Source organism: Phaethon aethereus (assembly GCF_964289735.1).
Source record: "Phaethon aethereus genome assembly, chromosome: 18".
Classification (NCBI taxonomy): Eukaryota; Metazoa; Chordata; class Aves; order Phaethontiformes; family Phaethontidae; genus Phaethon; species Phaethon aethereus.
Genome location: NC_138594.1, coordinates 3,004,041 through 3,029,982, shown reverse-complemented (window position 1 = coordinate 3,029,982; position 25,942 = coordinate 3,004,041). Strand labels below are relative to the sequence as shown.

The 25,942-nt window shown below is 47.6% G+C and overlaps 1 protein-coding gene across 1 annotated transcript in view; it reads left to right on the top strand.

Annotated features, from left to right (window-relative positions):
• The window catches only part of STX8 (syntaxin 8), a gene marked incomplete at both ends in the record, with an annotated part of 109,023 nt that overhangs the window by 56,470 nt on the left and 26,611 nt on the right, over nt 1-25,942 (top strand). Inside the window, one exon of the mRNA XM_082008090.1 lies at nt 14,119-14,220. Coding sequence (XP_081864216.1) covers nt 14,119-14,220 — 102 coding nt within the window. The remainder of the gene's footprint in view (nt 1-14,118; nt 14,221-25,942) is intronic.

Sequence of the window (25,942 nt, the reverse complement as noted above, 5' to 3'; positions counted from 1 at the left end):
GGGCATGCTGAAGGGCATCTTCCTTAGGGCTATACATTAAGATTGTTCAAAAGATTGTGAGAGCTCCTACCTCCATCTGAGGCTAATTTAAGTCTTCCCATGACTAGGAGCCAGGACTTGACCAGTAGAATTTTACAAAATTAAATTTTGCATCTGCCACTGCGTGATGTTGGAGTTCTGCAGTTATCGATGAGGAGCTCACGGTGATTGCATCGCTCATTCAGACACAGAGCGTAGGGTTAGGTTGGCCTGTCTGGGGGAAGGGTGCTCATCAATTTTCTAAAGTGCATTTTCATAAAAAAAAACCCCAAAACCATAAAACCCATCTTCCTTGAAGAGTGAGGGTTAATGATGGGGGACGAGCTCTGTGCTGTATCTGTCACCCTGAGGAACCCTCCGGGATGTGGCAGATCACTGGTCTGTGTGTCTGTACCACCCGAGAGTGGCACTGCCCCTTCATAAAATGAATGAAACTGGAAGGAAAGGAACGTACCACTTAAGCTTGAATCTCTGAAGTCAGCATCACATCAGCACATTGAGCTATGTTCCCTTTTTGCTCCTCAAACTGCAGCCCATGTAATATATTTTTGGTCTCCAGCTATGCAGGAACACTGCTGGTCATTTTTTCCAGTCTTCCTCAATCTGCTTTGAAACCGAGATTCACCAGTTGTTGAATCATTCCCAGTCGTAGGGACCATGGCAGCGATGAAGTGTTTCACTGACTGTCAAGCTTTTTAATGTGAAAAATGTGGGACGTTCTAGTGGGTTGGAAATAGTGTTAGTTAACACTTCGGGGATGGTTTGGTCCTGCTTTTTGGACTGAGTTTTCTTTAATTTGAGTAGGAATGAGTTTATACACCCTGCACAGCCTGCTAGACATCTCAGGAATTTTGGTATTTCTTTCTTTGAAAGGTGCTCACCACAGAGCGGGGTGGTTCTGCTCAGCCTCGCTCCCAGCAAAGCCGAACAATTTGGTGATTTTTCTCCCGGGGACAAAATGACATTAGCCATTTATAACCATCACTTTAAATCGCCTTAGAGCTGGGGCTGTCTCATAGGCAGGTTTTGAGAAATGAGGTTTTTTTCTTTCGAAGGTGCTTGGGAAACTTCTGCCAGGACTCCCAAGTGACGGGGCCTTTGTCCGGGAGGAAGGAGCGGGCCTGGGAGGGTTATCCATCAGCGTGCGGTGGCATCCTTCACAGCCCCACTTCATCAAAGAGACGTTCACAGCCCCGTCTCACTGGCCGGCCCGGGGTCGGGCGGTCGTGATGTATTGTTGGGCTGATGGATGGCATGCAAGCCGAGGGTGGATTTATGGAGAGCACCTCTTGTGAGTAAACCCTTAGTAGGCAATGTGATGGCTTTTCAAGAGAGTCTTCCCGTAGATGCGTTAACTACGGTTACTTTCAAGGTTGCGAAAATGAATGAGAATTGATTTCTATCTCATGGAAGAAAGGTGTATATCTGGGTTGAGGTGGCTGTGACCCAAGTAGATGAGATGCTGTCTCACCATTTTATTTATTTTCTTTTTCAGTGTGACTCAGGCCTGGTTCTTTGGTACCCGCAAGGATTACATTACTTAAACTGTGGACCCATCACAGTAAAGAAGTGTAGAAGTAGTAATTGTCAAGTAGATCTTAAAGTGGCAACAGCTGCATAGTGTGTAACTTAAGTGATTTTTTGTTTGGTTGGTTGGGGTTTTTTTTTTGTTTGTTTTTATTGGGTTTTTTTGAGAAATGGACCAGCAACTTAAACTAAAAAACAGTGTTTAGTAGCCAAGTGGTGTTTAATGGGGAATTGCTATTCCTTCTACCCTCATGTAATTATGGCAACTGATGTGTATTTGTAAATAAAGCTATTGAGATCTGTGGAAAAGTATGGCAATGGTGTACAAACTCAGGAAAAATTAGTTACCAAAAGATTCATAGAATAGTTTGGGTTGGAAGGGACCTTTCAAGGCCACCTAGTCCAACCCCCTGCCATGAGCAGGGACATCTGCAACCAGAGCAGGTTGCTCAGAGCCCCGTCCAACCTGACCTGGGATGTTCCCAGGGATGAGGCATCTCCCACCTCTCTGGGCAACCTGGGACAGGGTTTCACCACCCTCATGGTGAAAAATGTCTCCCTTAGATCTAGTCTAAATCTACCCCCTTTTAGTTTAAAACCCTTACCCCTTGTCCTATCGCTACAGGCCCTGCTAAAAAAATCTGTCCCCATCTTTCTCCTCAGCCCCTCTCAGCCCTGGCAGCTGCAGGAAGGTCTCCCCGGAGCCTTCTCTGCTCCAGGCTGAGCCCCCCCAGCTCTCCCAGCCTGTCTTCCCAGCAGAGCTGTTCCAGCCCTCGGAGCGTCGCTGGGGCCTCCTCTGGCCCCGCTCCAGCAGGTCCATGTCTCTCCTGTGCCGAGGGCTCCAGAGCTGGACGCAGCACTGCAGGGGGGTCTCCCCAGAGCGGGGCAGAGGGACAGAACCACCTCCCTGAAATAAAGTAGGGGTGAATATTATGAAGAATTTCTGAAGGCAGTATTTTGAAAATCCTGCTTGGATCATAGCATCACCTGGGTTGGAAAAGACCTTTAAGCTCAAGTCCAACCGTTAATCTAGATTTTGGATAAAGGGAAAACAGATAAATACAGAGTCTGAATTAGTTTCTGTCCTTTCATTTCTGCTATAAGTTTGCAGAAAACAAACATATCTTAACAGGAGAAGTGTTTTGATGGCAGGGTTTTGTTATACAAATGTAAGTAGGCTTCGAGTCTCTTAGTGCTTCGGGCATTTCCAGAGATGCAGAATTTGTGGTTATTTTATCTATTAGCAGTATTTCCTTGCTTTCTCTCAAAGTCAAGTCTGTAGAAAAATAATTTAATGACATTGTCCCTATAACTGGAAGATTTTGATGGAAGTTTTGGTAGTCTGGCCTAAAAATCTCTACATTTGTATTGCTAGAGCACTCAAATTTTGGATTTGAGTACAAGTAAGAGATGACAAGTACAAGGAGCCAGTGCCTGCTGTGGGCTTGGTGTGCCACCAGGCTGAACAGAGAGCCCTGGATGAATGGCAGTGTCGACTGCAGTGAGTGCTGTAAATTGGAGGCAACCTTTTATAATTCTTACAAGGGGGTTGTGGGTTTTTTGTATTAATGTCCATTTAATAACAGGTAACTGTGCTGGTCTGCTGTAAACACGGTAAATAAAAGGAAAGGTCACTTGTTGGGAGTAAAGGGGAGGAACAGATGACCCGGCTTTACACTCAAATGCTTCTAGTGAAGGACACTATTATCTCCTTCCAGATAACCGGGGAAGGATACTCAAAATGCTATATCATGTGAATATAGTTATTGCCTGTCTTATATCACTGCGAGTTCTCAACACATCTGGACTGAGAGTAGTTCCAGTAACATTAAAGCGTACTATTTTGGTTGGCACACTGACACTGTGGTATATGCCAATTAGTAATGGCTCTTGGAAACAGGCTGCTTTAAAACTCTCCCTGAACTATTCCCCAGAGAAATTATTCAATTAAGTACAGCTAAAATTAATGTCCATGGTTTTTGTTCGGATAAAACAAAATAAGCAGCTGGAAAAGGGAAAACTTCTCAGTGTGTGCTTTTAAAATAACAACTCTAACTAATAACTGTGTTTGCTGGAATCGATACTGCTGTTTGTTTTCTCAGTGTTGCTCTTTAGCTGTGAATGATCTGATGAGGGCTACCACAGCTGATGGCCTGGGACGGTTCTTTGTCACCACCATGTATTTTCAAACCACCATCTGCTGCCTCCGGACCTGTTTTTGGGAGGATGAAGTGTTCCATGTTGCATGGGGGTATCAAAGTTTGACCCAGATGTAATCGGACGTGTTTTGGGATGGATGAGTGAGGCTACTTGGCTGCGGTGTGAAGGGTGGTGTGTGGTGGAAACGGTGGTCCTGGACACATCCTTTTAGTCCCTGGAGCAAGGTTTTCTGTAGCTGAACAAACAGCTTTCTCTTCTTTCAGCAAGTGTTAGCCTTAAAGATGCTGAAGATCGGTGAACCAGTGGGAAGGGTTACGCTGGAGGCACGCACTGGTTCTTGGCCTTCTGAGCTGGGTGCTCGGGCTGCTCTTCACTTCCCAAAGGCCAGGCAGGGGTCCTAGGACTCTGGAGCGGTTTGTTCTCTCCAATCTGTGCATTTTGCACTGTTATCAGGAACTTGGGGAACCGGGAGCAATCCTGGTCCTGAAGGAGTTGTTCCTCTGCAAAGATTCCTCAGGGCGGAGAGCTGGCGTGGCTGGGAGTCCATGGGGTATGTTGGGAGAAGGGGGACCTGCTGCTGCGATGGCTGATGCATCATCAAGTGCCTCAGGCTTCTACCCTGAGCCTGGAGGGCTCACCAGCTGCGCGGGGCGGAAGAGCTGTCCTTCCCTGCCTGCTCTCTTGAACACAAACCGAGTCTGCCAGCTCCTACGCAACCCTGCCTGAAGATCCTGTGGCCCAGCTGCCCTCCTCTTTGTCGGCGGAGCTGTCGCTCGGCAGTGCGCAAACAGGGAAGGACAAGCCATGCCTTCGTGCTGCCTGGACCCTAGCAGAGCGGCAGGGGAAGCAGTGGGAGGTGAGATCCCCTCTTGCCTCCCTGTGACACTGGGACTGCTATGTATACATGGCACATCGTAAAACACGTTCCCACCAGGAGGCCAGAAGAGCTCTTCTGAACTTGATTTTCTCCAAGGACCATGGAGTTCCCATGAATTAAAGGAGCCGAAGAGTGAGATGGCTGAAACAGGGGAACAAGTTGGTTTGCCCCCTTGGAGAAGTTAGTATTTGGGGGGGGGGGGGGTAATACTTACATGATAATTCTGACAAAGAAGAGAGCAAATGTCATCCATTAAGTTTGGGAAGGTGGGAGGAGGATTCTTGGTCTTTGCTTGAAATACAAAACTCATCACAGCAGAAAGTGGTGGTATCCCGGTGTCTTGAGCAGCACAGAGCTTGGATCAGCACCAACACCAGTGGGACTTTGAGCGTTACCTTGGAGGTGAACAGTGAGGAGAAGCCCATGGCTACACTAACGCATCGCCTGTGGCATGGAGAGCTGCGCGTGTCAGAGAGGCTGCAAAAACCAGGCACGGCTAGCAGCGATGGAGAGAAATTAAGATTCTTGGCTTTGTATTTTTTACTGTGTTTTTCTCTTTTCACTCTGTCTTGACATTACAGCTGGCACATCATGCTAAGGTTCTTTAGGTTTCTGATGTACTTACATAGTTGCAATCTTCATTTCATACCACTGGCATTTTGAACAATGCTTGCTTTCTTATTAACATGTAATTATGGGATTTGGCCATATAGAGGTTGGCATTCAATGTATGATTCATTTCTTTGGTATCTAGCTCTTCTCCTGAGGCACCAGAGACCTGAAGGACGGAGGGAAAGCCTGCTTGGCTTCTCCGCTGAATTCCAACCTTGTTGTAATTTTTTTGCATAGCGTAAAACGTTATGGATTTTAGTTCTCTATATGTTTTTCTTAAGGCTGACTGCAGCCTTCCATGACTCACGGTGGGGTATACCATGGAGATGCATTACTCATTGATAAATACTATCGAGTGATCCGTAAATTTAAATCCACGGAAAATCGAAACAATTCCAAGCAAATGTTTGGTCAGCAACATCGTTCTGCTAAACTGCGACCAACCCCTAGATCTCTTTCTCTCTGCCTGTGCTGTATTTCATGTGGCCGTTTTCACTTGGCTTTTGGGTTTCTTACTCCACAGACAGAATGAGGGCGACTCAGATGGAGCTGCCAAAACCAAATGAGGCTTTTTATGGGTTTTAAATAAAACAGAAGATCAATTAGTGTAAAGTCATGTATGAAAGCAGAACTCTGGCTGCACAAGAGCCTGATCTAGATGTTCATCTTTCCTAGGGACTCCATGTATGGTTAAGGAGAATTATTAAAGAAAAATTCCATGCCTTCAGAAGGTTGGTGCAGCTGCGTGGGGCATGGGCAGGAACAGGGAGACACAGTAGGACGGAAAGGTAACCAGATCGTTTCCCTGCTCTTGGGTGGAGAAAGAGTAGGAAAAAAACCCACGTGGTTTCCTGCAAAATAAAACATAGCGCTCCTCTAAATGGCCCAGCTCTCCGGCTCTGCCACTGCCTGCCTTTCCCTGCCTTAACGGGCTGCTTCGTCTTTCCTCCATAATGAGTTGCCTTTCTCTCTCGTGAGCTCCTTAATGGGAGAAACAGCAAGGCGGGCTCTGGGGTTCGGTGGCTTGGTTTATGGTGCTCTGGTGATGAGAACATGTCGGCATCCATAGCTGTTGGATAGGATCGTCTCCTCCGTGTCTGTGTGCTGCACTTCATGTTGTGACTTGTAATCTCATAAGTTACGCCTTTTTTGATTAAAACGCGCAGCGCTGATGCGTGCGCTGTAACAGCTCGCTGCTGTTTGGTCCCTGCAGAGAAAGAAACAATATTAATTTTGTGTCTTTACTACATTCTCATGACCTAGCAGTTGTCTTGCTCCTGTCTTCAGCATTTCTGGCTGGGCACTTGGTGGGGTCTTGGCACCAGGGTCAGAAAGAATGGAAAGATGGAGTGGCTGGATGGGCTGGAAAAGGGGCTTTTGCTCTCTGGAAACGTTTGGGCTTCTCGTTTTGTTGTCAAAACTGAGAATTTAATTTGCAAGCTGAAAGCTGGTTATTCGCTTCAAGCTGATCAGGGATGTGTTTCAGCATAAAGGGCATCATCAAGGAGGTAAAACGCTGACGGTCCAGGCATGCAGAGCGCTCTGGGATGTACTGTTTTTATCATCTGTCAAACGGTTTTCCAGTGGAAACTGTTCCCTTGGAAAACTTCTGACCAGCTGTAGAAAGACTTGATGGCTGAGTTGACACAGACGACGGGGCTGCCAGAGAAGTCCGATTTCAAGCCCGTAGCAAGGGTTGTTAGAAATGTCAACGGAGAAGTTGGGAATATGGGAAAGGCAGACGGTGGCCGTGATGGAGGACCTGTGGTCTCTGTGTTGTGCTGCTCGACAGGACTGTGGGCAAATCCAGTGCCTGAGGCTTGCAGCCTTTTTGAGGAGGAATAGAGGAGAAAAGCAAAAGGATCCGTTTGGAGGCAGCAGACTGCTCCAGCACCTGGCTTGGGTTCAGCTCAGGGTTTGCTTTCCCATCCTGCGCGAGCCCTTAACGCAAGAGACCAGCTGTAGCATGATGTATGGCCCTTTCCCGGAGAGATGACTTACAGCTCTAACGTGTGGGATTCCCGTCTCACGGGAGGCTCTGAAATTATCCATGCCGTGGCTGGAGAGAAGCAGAACCAGCTTTTTACAAAAGGCTATAGTGTTTTTAGGAATTAAAACAGAGCGTTTCTGATTTTCATGACTGCGGCAAAGTCTTCGAAGGAAAAAGGATATGAAGAATGAGCTTTTTTTTCTGAGAAATTCCTAGGATTACATATTTCTTCTGCTCAATTTTTTATCATCTGTCTTCTATTGGTGTCCTTTGCATAAATCTTTATTGTTCTAGCTATTAGCAGGTGTGATTTTAAAGATGTGTGTAAATACACCTTTACCACTGCTACCAGGTAGTTGTTCCAGTGCAATTTCAAGAAAGGTTTTTATGTTCTTGCACTCGCTTTTAGCACAGTCCTTCATCCATATGCACATGTGTGTGTTCAGGACCCCAGAAATCAGTAGCAGCAAAATGTGATGCTAGTGTGAATTATAATGCAACCATTTAATTCAGAGTTATTATAAAGATCATCTTTCTCAACCTTCAATGCACCAGTTGAGATTGCAAAGCCAAGTGTGATAGAGCAAAGTGGAAAGCACTTACGATCCAAGGTTCAGACCAGTTGCTTCACTTTTCCTTTTTCAAAGTTTTATTGAAATGGAAAATAATATTTAACACTTACGTGCTTGCATCTCTCAGTCTTGTGTTGATCTGAGTCAATCAGTGGATTCTTGATTCTTTAAAAGTTGACTGTAGGCATTGATAGCGCTTCAAATCGCTATGACCAGTGAAGCAGTGCAATGAGCAATTTCTTTTTAAAATGCTTTGCGTTCAGCTGCAGCTTAGAAGCTTTAATTTTCTGTGACAAATTGCAGTGACAAATTCAGATCTGATTAAATGATTTTTATATTTGTTTTCATGGGCAAAAAAATGTGTTTTAAGTTTAATGCAAAACATTAAACAAAACAAAAATTACTTGGTGTTTGTTTTTAAGAAAATTAAACAGAAGGAACTTTTCCTCTTTTTGCTCACGCTTTCTCCAGTAAATACCTCCCTCCTCCACAGGAGGTAGAATTAATGTTGGAACTGGGGAGGGCTGACTGACGTTCCCAGCCTCTCCCACCTCTTCCACAGGGATGCGTCTTCCCCCTCTTCCGACCTGGCTGCTCTTCATTGCTCTGAAACACGTTGCCTAGGATCAAAAATCGCTGCTGTGCGTTTTTTAACAACGAAAAAAAGTCAAGTATTTCAGAATATATCCACTTACATTTTTTCCTGTCGTCTGCTTGCTTGCTGTTTCCTCAGTGCGTGTTTTCTTTGCTTGTAAATCTCCTGCGTGGAATTCACCCCAATTCCCCAAAGGGTCACCCGTGCCCTCTTCATCACTGGTCCCACAGCTGGAGCAGCAAGGACAGGACTGCAGACAGGCTTGTGGCCACAAAATTAGGGCCTTCCATGACTTTTGTCCTGCTTTAAGGTGTACAGGTATTGATCTCAGATCTGTGAAGCCAACCATTATTTTTGCTGTCTGATAATATCACAGAAACACTAAGGTTGGAAAAGACCTTTAAGACCATCAAGTCCAACCATCAACACAACACCACCATGCCCATTAAACCATGTCCTGAAGCGCCACGTCTACACATTTTTTGAATGCCTCCATTTGATGGTGGCTCCACCACCTCCCTGGGCAGCCTGTGCCAATGCTTGACCACTCTCTCCATAAAGAAATTTTTCCTAATATCCAATCTAAACCTCCCCTGGTGCAACTTGAGGCTGTTTCCTCTCGTCCTGTCGCTGCTTATTTGGGAGAAGAGACCAACCCCCACCTCACCACAACCCCCTTTCAGGTAATTGTAGAGAGCGATGAGGGCTCCCCTCAGCCTCCTCTTCTCCAGACTGAACACCCCCAGGTCCCTCAGCCGCTCCTCATCAGACTTGTGCTCCAGACCCCTCCCCAGCTCCGTTGCCCTTCTCTGGACACGCTCCAGCACCTCAACGTCCTTCTTGTAGTGGGGGGCCCAACTCTGAACACAGGATTCAAGGTGCGGCCTCACCAGTGCCGAGTGCAGGGGCACGATCCCTGCCCTGCTCCTGCTGGCCACACTAGTGCTGATACAGGCCAGGACGCTGTTGGCCTTCTTGGCCACCTGGGCACACTGCTGGCTCATGTTCAGCCGGCTGTCGACCAGCACCCCCAGGTCCTTTTCCCCAGCAGCTCTCCAGCCGCTCCTCCCCAAGCCTGGAGCGTTGCGTGGGGTTGTTGTGACCCAAGTGCAGGACCCGGCACTTGGCCTTGTTAAGCCTCACACAGTTGATCTCAGCCCATCGATCCAGCCTGGCCAGATCCCTCTGCAAAAAAATATAAATATACCAGGCTTCTGAAGAAATCCTGCCCTCTTGAGGGCTCCAGCCCAAATTTTATGTTTTTGATCACCAGGAAAAGCATCCAGATTTGTAGAGACAGGTTTGTGTTTCGCTGCTGCAGCTTTGCAGGAATGAGGCGAGGAGAATTGGTAATGCCCGTGTCCATACCTCTGCCTTGTTGGAGAAGCCTGCCACTTTCATGCCTGGCGTGTTTGCCTGCCTTGTCTGGTGAGCTCAGTAGCCCGTGTACCTGCCTGGCTGATGGCTGTGACCCTAGCCAAGGGATACGTGTGCAGGGACAAGGAAGGCTGCGACACTGGTTTTCATGGAGAAGTCCCTGCTGATACAGGAGGTCCTGTCTGAGCTCATCTCCAACAGATAAACAACCTTCAAACTTCTCCCACTTCAGCTGGGCTTAAATTACTTAGATTTTAATACTAGGGTTGTGCAGTAGGTATTATCTTCTGCTTCAGGATCCTGCTTCACTGAAAGATGACCTTGCCTGGATTTGCATTACCGGTTTAAACGTGGTTTGCAGTGCAGCGTTACAGGAACGTCCTTTCTAAGGTCACCGGCGGCCCTTCAGCAGTCAGTCTGCTTTCCCCGTCTGCTCCCTCGCAACGGGGCGACCTCGCTCCTTCCCCTTTTTCCGGTTTCTCCCTATGTTTTTTTAACTTGCTTCTTACATACTCAGGTAAATGGGAGGCGATAGGAAATTTTTCATCCCGAATACAGTTGCCAGCTTGAAGGGCAAAGCGGGTTGCAGGTGAGTCATCTGTCAGAAGAGGTGGTCCTCGGGAGCCTACTGAGAGCTGACGTGGGGTTGTCAGGGCTCTAAAGACATTCTTAGGCGTGGAGTTAGTTTTCTCTGGCAGCAGCTCTGCCTACCTTAGAAATTCATTACTGATTTTCAGCTCTGTCTTATACAACACAGATTTCTGTTGTGTTTCCTTTGCTTCAGAGTGGGGAGAAATTCTTTAATTTACATGAAGGTCGCGAGCTGCTCTGAACCCGAGTGTCACCACAGCGGCATGTTGATGGGGGTAGAGGGGTGGATGTTTCTGTGCAGGGTGCTGCTGGTGGTGGTGGGTGTAAAGGGGTGGATGGGTGTTTCTCTGCAGGGTGTTGGTGGCTACAGGGGCACTCTGGCCTGGGGAACCTGTTGGGTTGGACTTCTGAGTCAACTGCTGGTGGGGTGAGAACCTCCCTGTGCTTTCTCCCCATGCCAGCCCCAGCACAGCTGGGGAGGGGGGGACCCTGCTCAGATCTCCTGGTTGTCCCGTGAGCACCCCAACACTTGTCCTGGTCTTAACTGCATGTTGTATCACAGGACTGGTTGCTTGTTGAGCTTCGGGGTCTACGCGCTTGGTGAAGTGGCCTGCTCCCCTGAAACCTGGCCATATGAGGACAGGCTGGGAGAGCTAGGGTTGTTCAGACTGGAGAAGAGAAGGCTCTGGGGAGACCTTATTGCAGCTGGCCAGTGAAGAAAGTTGGGGACAGACTTTTTAGCAGGGCCTGTAGTGATAGGACAAGAGGTAATGGTTTTAAACTAAAAGGGAGGAGAATTAGACTGGATCTAAGGAAGGAATTTTTCACCATGAGGGTAGTGAAGCCCTGGCCCAGGTTGCCCAGAGAGGTGGGAGATGCCCCATCCCTGGGGGATGAATTTTTCACCATGAGGGTGGTGAAGCCCTGGCCCAGGTTGCCCAGAGAGGTGGGAGATGCCCCATCCCTGGGAACATCCCAGGTCAGGTTGGACGAGGCTCTGAGCAACCTGCTCTAGTTGCAGATGTCCCTGCTTATGGCAGGGGGGTTGGACTAAGTGGCCTTGAAAGGTCCCTTCCCACCCAAACTGTTCTATGATTCTATCCTGTCAAGAGACATTCAGATCTGGAGAAAGGCTTCTCCCAAGCTGTACAGTCCAGTTCTCTGGTTCAGAAGTGGCTCCTGCTGGTTGTGCGGGGGGTTGGGAAAGCCGAGGCTCCAGACATAATCCCAATTGCAATGCCTTGGGCTTTGAAATGATGACAGAAAATTTTCCTGCTCGCATTTGTTCTCATTTAGCTACAGCTTGTTCACCAGGATGTTTTTCAAGGAGGGTCTGGTCAGTGTTGGCAAAGGAAAGTCTCTTATTTCCCAAGCATGCTTATCACTTTGTCCTTGACAACGATGGGAACTTTCGGCACTTTTTTTTCCTTTAGAGGCAAACATGAGACAGCCTGCCTTTGCAGGCAGCATTGTACTGGTTTTCCTGTGTGCTGAATCATGCAAGACAGATAAAATTTGCCCAAAATACTGTTGGCTTTGCAGATGTTAGATCTGGGAAAGTTGTGTGGGAGAGGGAGGAGAATTAATACCTGAACTATGAGCAGAACAAATCTTGCAGTTCAAATAAAGCACCTGCCGTCACTTGGGAAAATGTGTTTTGGTGTAGGATGAACAATATAGTCTTGAGTATTATAAACAACTTCACACGTAAGTGAGTTTGTGTCTGGAATAGGGCAGCACTGGTGGGGTGATGCTGCTTAACCACGGGAGCGGTGAATGGTTTAGATCCGTAGGATCAAACGGAGGCTGCACACACAGAGAAGCAGTTGGTGTTTGCCCTCTGCCCTCCCTGCATGTGAATGCTTCGATGGTTTAGGCCACAGGACATGAATCAGGCGCTCATGTTTTAAGAACGATATATATTTTCAAAGTACAAGATTTTGTAGATGCTGATATAATTTTACATAGGGATTTGATGGAGATGATAGAGTGCTTGTGGGGCAGACTTAAAAAGCATGCATCGCAAGGATGGTGCTTCAGTCTCCCAACGCTCCGGGAGAGCAGAACCTCCGTGCTACATATGCCTTTGAAATTTTCCTTTGTGTCTTCAGAACTTTGATTATTATCCATATGTACGATCAAACTGGTTTTATCTCTGTACCTTGATACAATGCTTGTTGCTCGGTAAGATTTGAGGCCATGAACACCCTGCAAAAGTACCATCTGTTGCTGTAGGGAGGTGAATTGCGGAGGAAACCGTTCCCTTTCAAGTGCTGCTATAAAAGTGATGGCCGGCAGAGTTGTACAGGCGTTTTTGAGAAGCCGCAAAAACTAATGTCACATATTGGCACTACCCTTGCAAGCACAAGGTTTTCTTCTGGTGTCACAGGGAAGTTTTGAAAGTACAAGGAATGCCCTCTTTAGCGTCATCCTCTTTTTCCTAGTAGAGATATTTGGGAAATCTCTTGCTTGAAGGAATACAATCAACAATAAAGGCTAATTAATGAGGGCCCTGTCCGGTTGATGGGACTTGTTTTCTTTAACCCTCAACCAACATGCATACAGGGTTACGATGCATAAAAATGAACAGAACATTGGTATATCTTACTAACCGAACATTACGCACTCTGGCTTTTGCTTTCGCTTACGGCGCGTTAAACCTGGCAGTTTCAGCAGTGCTGGGATCTGCCTGGGTGCGAAGGAGTTGAGAGCGCAGCACCCGCCAGCTGGCACGGCTGCTGTCCCCGACCGGATCTCAAAAGGCAGGCTAGATTTATTGAGACAGAGATCAATAGTGGGGAAAGTGCTAGAAGTGTAACCAGAACAAGATGCTTTGCAATAGCATTCGGATTTTGGCTGCTCTCCTTCTCCTGATTTATCATGCACAAAAAAAGCCATTCCTACCTGCAGAGTAGAAAGCAACTCAAAACGGGGTGTATTCATACACCCAGCAAGAAGCACTGGCTGTGTATTTCAAGAAAATTAGAGCGTAACGGTCAGCAAGAAAGAAATTTGGTGCCTGAATGTGGCTTTTAATTTTTCAGTGTTAAAAAATCCCAACCCAGCAACCAGTCTTGGCGTAAGCCTTGAACCTGATCCGATTTCCCTGACAAAAATAAAGTCATCAGTTGTGTGAGGTTGAGGATGGGTTGGCTTGAAATTTTGCTTTCCTTCCTATTAAAAATAGAAGAATAGTAGAAGAATTTTTGCTCACTTTCCTTTTCCCAGAGGATCATCTGGGCTGCAGGTGGAACTCCCATCCGTACATCTCGGTAATTGAACCAAGGCGGGACTTTGCTGTATCCTCTGCGGTTGCTTGGTTGGGCCCACACCGAATTCTCTCAAAAGCACTGACGAATATGGTGATTCTGGGTGTGTTTTAATGACTGAGTAACAGCCAAGTGTTGAGATGCCCTGTCCCAGGGACAGAAATTTCACATTTCCGATAGCATATGCACTAATTCTTTTACTTTGGCTAGTGTTTTGTGGCTGCTATCATCTTATACTCCGTGGCTACCTAGACTGATCCTGCATTTTCAGGCTGTGTTGTTTTCCTCCACTCTTGCAGTGGAGGAGTGCACTGAATCTGAATTTGAAGTCTCTTTTTTGGTATTTCCCAGGATTTGGACCTTTCAGTGCATGTGGATCACTGGTCTGTCATAGTGGAAAATAAAAGGGTGCAGCTGGTTTCCATTTCGGAGCCTCCAGCAGGAGCGTGCTTGTTGAGCAGTGATGCTGCAGGGCTCAGAGATAAATGCTCGTGTTTCTCTTTCCCCAGAGATCATCGATGACCTCACTAACCTGGTTGAAAACACAGACGACAAGCTTCGCAACCAGACGCGGCATGTGAAGATGGTGGATAAGAAATCAACGTCCTGTGGTAGGAAATGGCTTGAGCACAAATCCTGCCCTGTTATTAAATGATGAGAAACCAGTCTAGCACTGAGAGGCTGTGTGCAATGTGCTCCCCCCAAGGACAGCTTCTTTTAAAAGTTAAAAAATTCCCACCTGTCCCAACTCAACCGTGACCTTAGCTGCTGTCACAGGTTTGACTCACTGTGCATGCTGGGTGTTGATATAGTTAACTTCCTCAAGCCATTTGTCTCCAGCGTTGCACAATGTTCTGATTGGAAATTGTAGAACTGTATGAAATGAGTGCAGTTCGTCTTAATTAGGTTTGAAAAACTTGCTAGCTACCAGCTCTCACAAACCGGTCACAGCGGGGAGTGATGCCGCAGGGACTTTTCTGGTGGTGTCCTGCAGGAATGTGTTCTCAACCAAGCGGCATTCACAGCCTGCCAGACATGAAATCCTTGCTGGTGACTCTTCAAGCTACATGCAAGCTGGTGAAGCTGAATTGGACACTCTTTCCATATAGCGAAAGCGAGGTTATACATCTCAAGAGAGCGAATGCCGGTTTCCTCTACGGGATGCAGAGCTGGGGTTTTTGATAGCGATGACTTTGGGAGAATGCTGTGGGTGATGGCAACAAATGTCTTTATCTTGGGAGGATGAGTGACACTGAGGAGTGACTTGAGGAGGATGTCCATGGGGAGGTGGTGGTACCGAGACACTTCTGGAAACAGCATCTCCACTTTTGGTGTCCACAGTTCGTTTTTGGCACACTAGAGGACTCAAAATGCAACAAGAGTAATTTATGCTCTGTAGAAATTTGACTTATAGCCAGAAGTTAATGAAATTTGGGTTATGTAGTTCAGTAAAGTGAAGTTGAGAGCTGACTCGATCACAAATCTGAGTGGAGAAAAAGTTTCTGGCTGGTGGAGAGCTTTTATTCTGTCAAGTGATGGTCTAGCAGCAGAAGTGACTGAGCTCAGACTGGCAATGAAACATTTTTCAAGCGCTGAGGATTTATTTCAGGGATTTATTTAGTTCTCTATCAGCGATAACTTTTTGAAAGCTTGGTTGATATAGACTGATGAAAATCTGTGGCTTCTTCTGGAGGTTAAAGTTGACCTGTCAGAGGCATTTGTCTATGAGTACCAACTACAGATAGGCTTAAAGGCATGACTCCAGAGTTCATGACTTGATTTTTTTATTTTAGATCTTTAATGTTGACACGAGATGGAGTTAATCTAAAAATAATTGCTCTTGAAGGATGCCAAGTACCCCTATGTGCCGTTGGTCTCCCCCCTTATTTCTGTGGTTTTGTTTTCTGCACGAGTACGGGGAAGCGCGGTGTGAAATGCCTGCGCAGGGCAGGCAGTGAATCCCATTTCACACAGGACAGTGTTCCCCTCCTTGGGTATTTCTCCCCCTTTTTAGGTTTCGCCGGCAAATGCAGCCCCCAGACAATGTTGCTGGATAACGAGCCTGTCTCTTTAACTCTGAAGTCCATCCTGTCTGCGCTGGGGAATTTGAGAGGAGGAGGATGGGAGAGGCGAAGGCTGGGAGGATCCTGGGCTGGATTCCTTGGGGGTGACCTCTCTCACCCTTTCCACACTGAAAAACATTTTTCTGCGCGGGGCGGTGAGAATCTCTGCCTCTCGGTGCCCGTTCCCTCTGCTCCAATAGGTCTTCCTGTGTTTGCATAACAATTTGGGCATATGTAAACACGATATTGCCTCAGATAGCTGTCTTATTCTGCCTGAGCATGAGTTTCAGAACAATAATGCTGGAAAACACAGGCTTTAATGGCATCCTTCCCATCCCTTTTCCACCCTTACCCCTGGCGCTGAAAGTTAACTAGCGTATTAAGATTAGAAAAACCCTCCGCGTAAGTACAATTATTCCTTCAACAAAGCCAAGCAGCGGGAAAACTGGCACCTGCTAGGTGGTTTTTTCAAAGTGCTGTTTTTCCCCCTTCCAACGTTTCATTTAAATTGATAAAATCTTTAGCAGCTCTTTGGTTTCGGTGGTGTTGCTTTGAATTGAAACGGGGGTAAAGCGCTCAGTCCCCTTCCGTCCCCAGGATGCAGAGGGTTGCTTGGACCCAGTCCCCGCACCGTTCCAGCATCTGCCAGTTTCTGGTTTTTTGCCTCATTTTTGAAATCATAATGTCTTTTTATTTTTCTGATGAGCGCCTGTGCTGGAGCCACTGTCTGTGGATACGAGCGGAGCAGCCTGGCGTGAATAGTGGAATAATCACCCTTTTACGAGCAAGAATGTAACGCATTAATGGGTGTGTCTTTGTTAGCAGCCAGTTTAATAACAAAATCAAAGTATTGCTGATGAAATCCAACTTTAATCAATATTTCAACGTCTTGCTCTCATGCAAACATCGTTTCAAGCTTTTGAGGTTGTTTCCAGCGACCGGCGTGATTTATGCCGCGGCCGTCGGTGCCTCGGTGCTACTCGCTCGGCACGGGCAGCGCTGGGTGCAGAAGCGTTGCAGCGAGCAGCGGCTGCACCTCTGGCCGTACGCAGCCCTGGCAGAAACCTTCAGGTTGTTTCGTGTGGGTTGTTTCATTTGCAGCTTATTTGCAATGCCGTTTCTCTCGCTGACTCAAGAGCTGTTGACAATCCCACCCCTTGCTTCTGCCCGATGAAGGCTGTCCCGCTCGGAGCCCGTCTCCCTTGGTGGCCCCGGGCAGCCCCACACTGGTGTCAGTGGGAACTCCCAGGGATTGCAGCGGAAGAATAATCATGGGATATACTCAAGTCTGCTGCATTTATGAAATTATTGTTGAAAATCATCAGTCATCTGCAGGCAAATGTTTGCACGCTGCTTGGCGTTGTTTTATTTCTTTTCACCAAATGCAGGGCACTTAGGAGAGTTGTTAGGACATATATATTTCCTAGATTTCAGAAACTCGCATTGAATTTTCATCAAAATGTACGCACGAATCATTAATTAAATGTTAGGCTGCCTTTACCAGATTCAGTACAGGAATGCCTGCGTGCACAATCCTGACTTTTCAGTTTTACCACTGGTTCTCTTGGGTTGGTTTGTTCCTGCTCTCTCCCAGTTTCCATACCTTTGGGGTTTTTTTTTTGGCAGAGCAACACTCATTAGCCATTTCTCGCTAACTTTTTTATTAGGAACTTTAACCCTCTGAAGAACCACATTTAAAAATAAGCAAAGGAATGAAAGTGTGATTAAGGTTGAGGTGCTGGGGGGGGGAAACAAATTTGCCCCAAAGAAACCCTTGAGCTGGAACAACTTGAAGATATGGCAAATGCCACAGTACCTTAATGATGTAATACTTGGGATTCCTGCAGTATTTTTGGTTTTCCTGGGTAGAGATAGCCTAACTGTGATCCCATCCATTCCAATTCCCATTGGAAAAAATGACCACATTTTCAAAAAACTTTTAAAATTCCCAATTTTGAAAAAAGAAATTAGGTAGAGGAAAAGGACTGCCCTGAAATGGGTGCTGCTGTCAAATTCTCAGCAGCCCTGTTGTATGGGTTGCACTGCACAGCTCCCGTGTGGTTTTTGATCCTCTCTTGCCTGGGCTCCAGCATCAGCTCGTCCCTTGGTGTCCCTGGCACCCGTCCTGAGAGCAGCCTGCCAGCGCCAAGCCTGGCCCTTTGCTTGCAGTCCCCAGCTCGAGCACGGGCTGTCCCACCGCCCCAGGTCCCCGAGGCCTGGGGGTACAGCCCATTTCAAGTAAGTGGGTGCAGGTTTTGGGGAGGGGGGTCCCAAAACACGGCTGCGCAGCGCAATAAGCACCTGTGTGGGTTGGTTTTATTTCTGTTCATCGTCAGGCTCGAGCATTTAGTATTAGTCAGGAGTTTGCAAAGAGTCTGTGGTTCTTTCTCCCCGGCGAGGGCTTGCAGCTGGCCTTATCACAGAGAGGAGAAAAGTCTGTCATCGTCCACAGCTACACCCTGGCTTACCTGCATGGCCCTTTTTGGTAACTTTCCCCCCCAACCTCAAGTTTTGTAATTTTTTTTCCATTTTTTTTATTACCTAAAGACATAAGTAGGCAGCTCCCTGCAGAGAGGACGGCTAAACCAGGCTTTGCTCGTGATAAGAACGAGATACGGGGATTTTAGTAACACGGGACACGGCTGGGAGTGTAAGCGCCAGATGTGACGTCTGCGGAGCGATTGCAGCCCAGCTGCGCGACGCATGGAGTCAGAAACGTTCTTCAGGCCCCGCTAAACCAGACCATGAAGCGGGGAGGGGCCCTGGGGGATCGGTGAGGTCCTATTCCTGATCCTACCCGAGTCACTCTTCTTGGTGGCTCTCCCGCAGCCGAGGAGAAAGGCTGGTTTCCTGGGGAAGCAACATGGAAAATTATGACTTTGTCACAGCAAAAACAAGTGAAAAAGAGCAAACTCTATTTCTGACAGACTTAGCCATCCCCTTCTAAGCAGTGTGAGGGAAGCAGACCATGTCTTTGCAGTTAGCACTGCGTGCCTCCCTCTAACCTTTCAGATAAATGAGGAAAATGAGAAGCAACCACCGAATATACCCTGCTGGGCCGGTATCTGTGTCCTGTAAAATACAAGTGCGAAGTGGCGGCTGAGCAATTTTTTTTCCAACTTTCGTTTTCTCCGGTTCCACAAGATGGCATTGCAATCTAATCGCCTCCCTCCGGCCCCAGGTAGATGCTCTCATCTCCCCTTCGCCTTCTCAGGGAGGTTTTCGGAGATGCCGAGAGCAGGGTGTAGACTACCGTAAAGTTAGCCGGTACCAGGTAGGTTTTTGTTAACATTAGAAAATTGCCAAAATACCTGAATTAAAGACAGAGCTTTGCCAAACCTGTTAATTGGAGTTTTCGGAAGGTTTGATTTGTTTTGAAACAGAGCGGCTTGGATTATATAAGGTTTCCTCTAGAAAATAATGATTCATGCAGGCTGGGGCCTTTTTCTGCCAGATTCTACGATAGCTCTGTTCTAAGTTGTGGTTATTTTTGCCATGGATTTAATTTGTTTTATAAATTATGGATGGCAGTTACTCAGGTTTGTTCCTCTGACGTACGCTGTGTGTTCAGATGAGCAAGTCCCCATCCATTTATTTTTTTTCTCAGTGGAATGGAGAAGCCGGTGTAGTGTGCCATTAAATCAACCTTTCCTGCAATCCGACTCTCGGAGAAGTTACACTGATATTCCTCCCCAGTGCTGCTCTGACAACTGCTCTGGCTCTGAGTCACCTGTCCGTGCTTCTATGGGATGAGTTTTCTTAGCCTGGCAAGTTAGATATTTTCCTGATTTTTTAATTATTTTTTTTTCCTTCCTTCAGTTTCTTCCATTTTAAGCAATTAAATGTTGAAAAGTTTGTTCTGAGCTGTTACCCCTGCAAGAAAGCTTTGAAAAGAATCTTTAGCAGAATGATGAATCTGTTGGTTAAATTGGGCTCGTTGCTGGTGTCTTCACTGATTGCCGGTGTCTTAAATGCACCAACACTTCCATCCTCCCAGGAGCAGAGCAGCCCTGGGAGGTGGCTGAGGGGCAGCTCTCGATGACTGAACAGAAGTTGGAATTTCATCTGGGCTTTTCTGTTTCCTCCTTCCCTTCTCCTGCAGCCCTCGCTTGCTGCCAGCCAGCCGGCCGGGGAGTACCGGGAGCCCGACAGATCTCGCTGCAGGGTTTAGCTTTCAGCTAGTTTGCTACCTTGTGCATCATCCTCCCTTGTTGCTGCAGTTCTCGCCCGAGCTCCCTGCGGTGTTTGCTTCGTCTCGTACAGCTCGTTTTCCTTCAGCGGGAGAGCGTGGGTTCGCCGCACCGGGAGAAGCGGAGGTCTGCCGGCGGTGAGCCTGCTTTCGGGAGGAGCCGATGGGTTTGCAGCCCCGGTGCGTGTGTGCGGCCGTGCTCTTCCTCCCACCTTGCTCCACTGACTTCTGAACCCGCTGGGTAATTGAAGCTGAAATTAGTTGGAGATAGAGGTCACAAGGATGCTACAAGCTTACTTGGGCATCTATCCTCATTAGAGAGACCCAGTTAAGGGCCCCACTGAGGGGGGGAAGGCAGGGTGAGCTCAAGTCTCATTAGACACCAGAGAAGCCTCAAAGCAGATTAGCTTAAGGACATAGCGGGAAATGTGCCTTCACTAAGTATGTTAATAGAACAACTTTTAAACAAACTGGTCCGGTGCTTTTGGCATGTTGCTAATCTAAGACTTCTGGTTCATTTGTTTCCTTGCTGTCTCGTATCTCCATAACATGAAACACTTTTCCTTGGCTCCATTCGCCCTGAGCCCCCGAGGAGCAGGAGAGGAGCTCACGGGATGACTAACGGTGTGAAGAAACATCCCGAAGGGCGCTTTCCCATTCAGCAAATACACTGGAACAAAGTCAGTCGGGGTGCTGAGACGATGCCTTTGCTGGTGGCGTGTGCCCAGCAGCCTGGTCCTTTGCTCCCCCAGCGCCTTTGTATCCTCCAGCCAGCTCGTGGCCTCTCCGTGCCTCCTCCTCCTCACACATGCTGTATTCACAGCTTAAGTATTTGGCTTGAAATTGCTCGTGCTGAAATGTTGAAATGGATTCAACTGATGAAAGAGAGTGGACCTAAGCAGTCATAAACAGTTGTGGGTTTTTTGGGTTTTTTTTAAAAGGTGGTTTGGAGTTGCTTTATGAATTTCTTTCCAGGTGAGGAGCACAGCGGTTACTGGTGGTGTCAGCTCTGAGTGTATTTAGCGGGAAAGGACGGGAAGAGCCTTCTGGGTCATAGGATCCCTTCAAGATAAATTTCTGAGAACAAGCTTGTTTTTTCCCCCCCATTACTCCTATTGGAAGGCTGCAATGGTCATAAACTTATTTCCAGCCTAGACTTGTCAGGGACACTTCATGTTGCCCACGTGCAACCCTTGTTCTGGTGTCTTGAATAGTTTCCCCTTTTTTTATTTTATTCCCCCAAATGTCTGTGTCTAAGCGATCACTCAATGTTCCCTCCCAGCTTTTGCTTTGTGGGGCTGAACAAGCGTCTTTACATTTTAATCTCCTAAATTAATCTCTCTGTTTCTGATAAGCCCTTTTTTACACTTCTCCCTACTTAAACTTTTTTAACCATGAGAACCGACCGCAGCATCCCCGGAGCCTCCTCACGATGGCTTGCCCACCAGCTCTAGCACTTCTCTGGCTGCTGAAAATATTTCAATTACAGCCTGTTGGTGCCTCAGTCAGGTTTTTTTTGAGCTGTTTGCTTGGGCCTTTCTCATTTTTGAACATTTTCCACCTGAGTTCATTTTCTTTCCAACTCTTAGCAAAAACTATTGTTTGTCCCAAACGCGTGACTTCTGCTTTCATCCCATTGAATTTCGGCCTTCCTCCATTCGTCTTCAGAGTTACCCTTTTTTTTCCCTATATGCTGTCCCAGCTTTCCCCTGTGCTGATGCTGCTTTCCAACTTTGTGTCATCAGCAAATTTCATTAGCAGACTTAGTTTTTGTGCCAAGGTCATTAATAAAAATATTTAATAAGATCAGCCTCCTGACCATTCCTTGAGGAGCTCTGCCGGTGACCTCCATCCATTCTGATCCTTCTTTCAACGCTGCTTCGCCTTTCACCAGTTTCTGGCCTTACACTTCTGCTAATCCCCATCTTTTTCATTTAATAATTTCCCACATGGCACTGTATCACATGCTTTGCTGAAGTCTGCGTGGATGGGATCTATCACGCTTCCTTTGTCTAGAAAATTCATTATCTTACCGGGCTAACCTGATTAGCTCTATTTGAGCTGATTTCCCTTCAGTACAGTCCCATTGTTTTCTACCCAGTTTACCGTTTAGTTTCATGTTGTAATTAGTCTTTCTTCAGTTGGCTCTAGAGCCTCCACCCTGCTGAGGTTAATTGGACCGGCGTGTGGCTGCTTACGTCACGTTTTCCCTTCCACGGTGCGGTTGTGCGGATGCTGCGGTTCCTCTCTGGTGCTGACAGGCGGCCACAGCTCAGTCCACCTGAGTTTTGGGATACATATCCCAGATAACGTTCAGTTTGAAGGGAAGACTGGGAGCTCTGTGTGCATCAGTCCTGGCTTCATTAGCTTGCTTCATTTAATGATGGTTTGCCCTGTGACACCGAGACCCTCCAGAACTTGGTCTCTTCTCTTCTTACTTAATCTCTTCTCCCAGGTAACCAGCGATAGGACAAGAGGAAATGGCCTCAGCTTGTGCCAGGGGAGGTTTAGGCTGGTTATTAGGAAAAATTTCTTTACTGAGGGAGTGGTCAAGCATTGACACAGGCTGCCCAGGGAGGTGGTGGAGTCACCATCTCTGGAAGTGTTCAAAAAACATGTAGACGTGGCACTTTTGGGACATGGTTTAGTGGGCATGGTGGTGTTGGGTTGGTGGTTGGACTTGATGATCTTAAAGGTCTTTTCCAACCTTAATGATTCTGTGATTCTGTGAACCGCTGCAGCCTTCTGGTTGCCCTGGCTTGGCAGATCCAACCAGTGATCACTTGTCTGGGTTTTCTGCACCAGTGCCACCTCTTCCCACTTTTTCTGAATTACAGAATCAGCTTCTGGCTGCGGTGACCCCCGGAGTATCTCCCTGGATAACTTTTGCAGGTAGAGACACAAGGGAAGTGGTTCACTTAGGGCTGCACAGCAAGTGTAGCATAAATGAGGGATGGCGGGCAGTCACAAAGTGATCGGCGTAAAACGAGAGGGGGGAAAATTACTTTGCTGGGATATTCTGACAGGGGCTTTGCTTTTCCAGTGGCAGTGTCGATCTGTGGGCACTGAGGTTGCAAAATAATTGTCCGTTCGGTAGCTGAGCCTTAAATTTAAGGACACCCCGAATGATGGCAGAGGGAGCAGGAGAATGGCATTTCTGGGAGTTGGCCGAGACGGGAATCAGGCATGAGTTCAAGGCTGAAGCTACAAAATGGCTTCTCTTCCCGTTAGGGGAGAGAGTAAGGGGAGAGGGAGAAGGGAGGGGGCACGGATGGGAGAGCAAAAGGCAGTAGACATCTTCTTAATTACATTTGCATATGCAGCTGTTCAAACAGACTGAACTTCATCAATGCTTGTTCATACCTATCAGGAGATTTAGAGCAGCTGTTGTCAACCCATGTGGTGGGATTGTACAAATCTGGTGGTAAAATAAGCCCCTGGGCACCCTGCTCACCCAAGCTGTCCATCACTCCAAAAGGGCAAGCAATTAGATGTATTTGAATATTGAAAATAATTGGAATTGTGTGAAATATCCAAGGGCGACTGCTTACAGCTTGGTTTCCAAGGATACAAGTTGCAGAATTAAATCATTAATTTATATTTCTGAAAATGGTGGTGAAATGTGTTAATTTGTACATTACCAAAGAGGCTAAAACTCGCCTCCTTCTGCCTTTTTCTTTCCTAACGCGCTCAATGACAAAATAATTGCTTTACCCGGTCTGGAGTTGAAATACAACGGTGTTCTGGCTTGGGGATTTCATGCCACGGTAAAATTAAACTGGGGGGGAAATTATCTGGGTTAACTGTTTGTATTAATTCTTACGACTCTGAAATTCTGCCTTAATCTTTGGCTCCCAAATACCCAAGCAAGCCGTTTCTAGCCCCTCTTGATCTTGTTACCCTAAAATCCGCCCCAACCAAAGATGCTGTCCTGAGCACAACGCTGCTGCAAACACGGCTCCCCGGGCAGAGAGAGGGTCCAGCATCTGGAATCCTGCTTCGCAGGCCCCAGGCGCTCGAGGGACACAACAATACATAGAGGATGTGGTCAATGGAGAAATTAGTTTGCTAGGGACCAAGCGGTTACGCTGTCTCTTCAGGGCTTTCTGAGATGCGTAGAGGATGTTGATCCCACCAGAAATTGGGAATATAAATCAACAGGGGCTGTGATCTCAAATCTTTCTTGTTTTGCAAAAATACAGTAGGATTCCTGCAATTGTGCTAACTGGCTGAAGGAAAACTGTCCTTGGGCAAATGGGAAGAGCGGTTTCCATAAGAGCAGTTTCTATAAGAAACCCTTGTCCTTGAGGGGGTGGCTCGTCCGGTCTGGTGGGGGATGGCCAAAGTCTCTGGTGTTGCTTTTAAAAAAAAGTATTTACTTAGGGTGAAAATCAAACACCTTCACGCCACGTTCGTCTTGAAGCACTCAAATGGCAGGAATTGCGCTTCCAGCAGGAGTGTTAATTAAACCGTGTTGCACATCCGGGGTTGGTGGTTTCATACTGGGAAAGGGAGTACTTTCGTACTGGGAGCCGTGCACTCCGTCGTGCCAGCAAGCTGCGTCTGCAAGAAGAGGCGCAACCGGAGGGAGCCTTGCTCAGGCTTGCCTCGGGGTGTGGAGCTTGGAGGGGAAGAGACCCACGGAGATTTTCTGCAGCACCAGCAAGGAGCCAGGTTTGGGCTGGTGTGCGGGTGCTGACGGGTGCTGTTCCGCACAGCGCGTTGCCGGCAGACGCGGTCCTGCCGCCTGCCCTGCGTGGGACCTCACGCTCCTGTCCCCGGGGCGAGCTGCAGCGCAGGTGGAGGTTTCCACCGGATCGGTCCTCAGGAGCAACTCGTGCCGTTGCTGCGGGATCGCCAGACCCGGCGCAGAGGAGGGCGGCGGGTTAAACGGGACCGTCCCCTGCCGTGCCTGCGGGCTAGCAGAGGGTGAGGTGCAGCCTGAGGGAGCACCCGTAGCTGCCTGACCGCCTGCTAGCGCTGCAGGGGAATTGCTTCTTAACCGACTTCAGCTCCTAAAAGGTTGTACGGCAGTTTCATGTCTGGCAACGATGAGTTGGCTTGGACTTGCCACCACGAGCTGGTCCAAGAGTGCGTGCTGCTTCTGGAAGGTGCTTCACTGCCCTCCTTTAGGTGGAGCGTGCAGGCGCAGCCTGATTCGCTTCTCCAAAGCCATGAGCATGTGAAGTGGGGTTTTAAGTCACAAGCTTAATAAACCAGCCCCAGTTTTAACACTGCAGTTAAATGTACTTTTTGCGGATTACAGCCCCTGACTTCGGCATCGCTCTGGCGCAGCTTGAAGGTGCGAGTGCAGCCCTGGTGAATGTAGCCTTTAGGGTGGCTTTAGCGTGGGCTAGCTGTCTGCTTGCCCAAGGCTTCAGGTAGGTTTTGCTCAGCGTCACGCTGCCAGATGTCGCACAGTTGAGACCCGCAGGGCTCACGGTGCTGCTCTGGTGCCGGTGCTGGATCTAGGGTTCGCGGTGACTTCCGAAGCTTTGCGGTGAAGGCAGAGATGTGTCCCTAGCGCGTCACACTTGTCTGCAAACCAAGCTGGACATTGATGGCAGGAACGCTTTCCTGAGCGTAGATCTGCAGCAGCAAAGTGGGATTCACTGTTTCAATATACAACCTGTCTGCTTCAGAAATAATTTTTTGCTTGGGGGGTGGAAGGAGGGAAGGGGCTTGTTTCCGCTGCGGGATGATCAGCTTGTGCCAGGGACTTTGCTGTGAAATTCTAGTGAGTACTAGAGGAGTTGCAGGTGTGAGGTTGTGCCTCGTGTGGCTTTTGATGCATTATAGTTGTCTTGTACCGCATCCCCGCTTGGATCGTAACACACAGTAGCTACCGTGTAATACTTATCTTCTATTTATAAAAAAACCCGCACAAGAACATTGCCTTTTTGGCAAGGAAAACAGTGCCACTAGGTCTTCAGTGGAAACTTCATTTTTCAAGCCCTGCTTTCTAAAGCCATCTGGTTATTACATTTATCAGTGAGATGCATTGGGAAATGTCTTAAAACTTGCCTCTAATTTGCTGCAGTAGCCTTTTGCAGGAGGTGCTGTAGGCTTGCAAATTGTCCT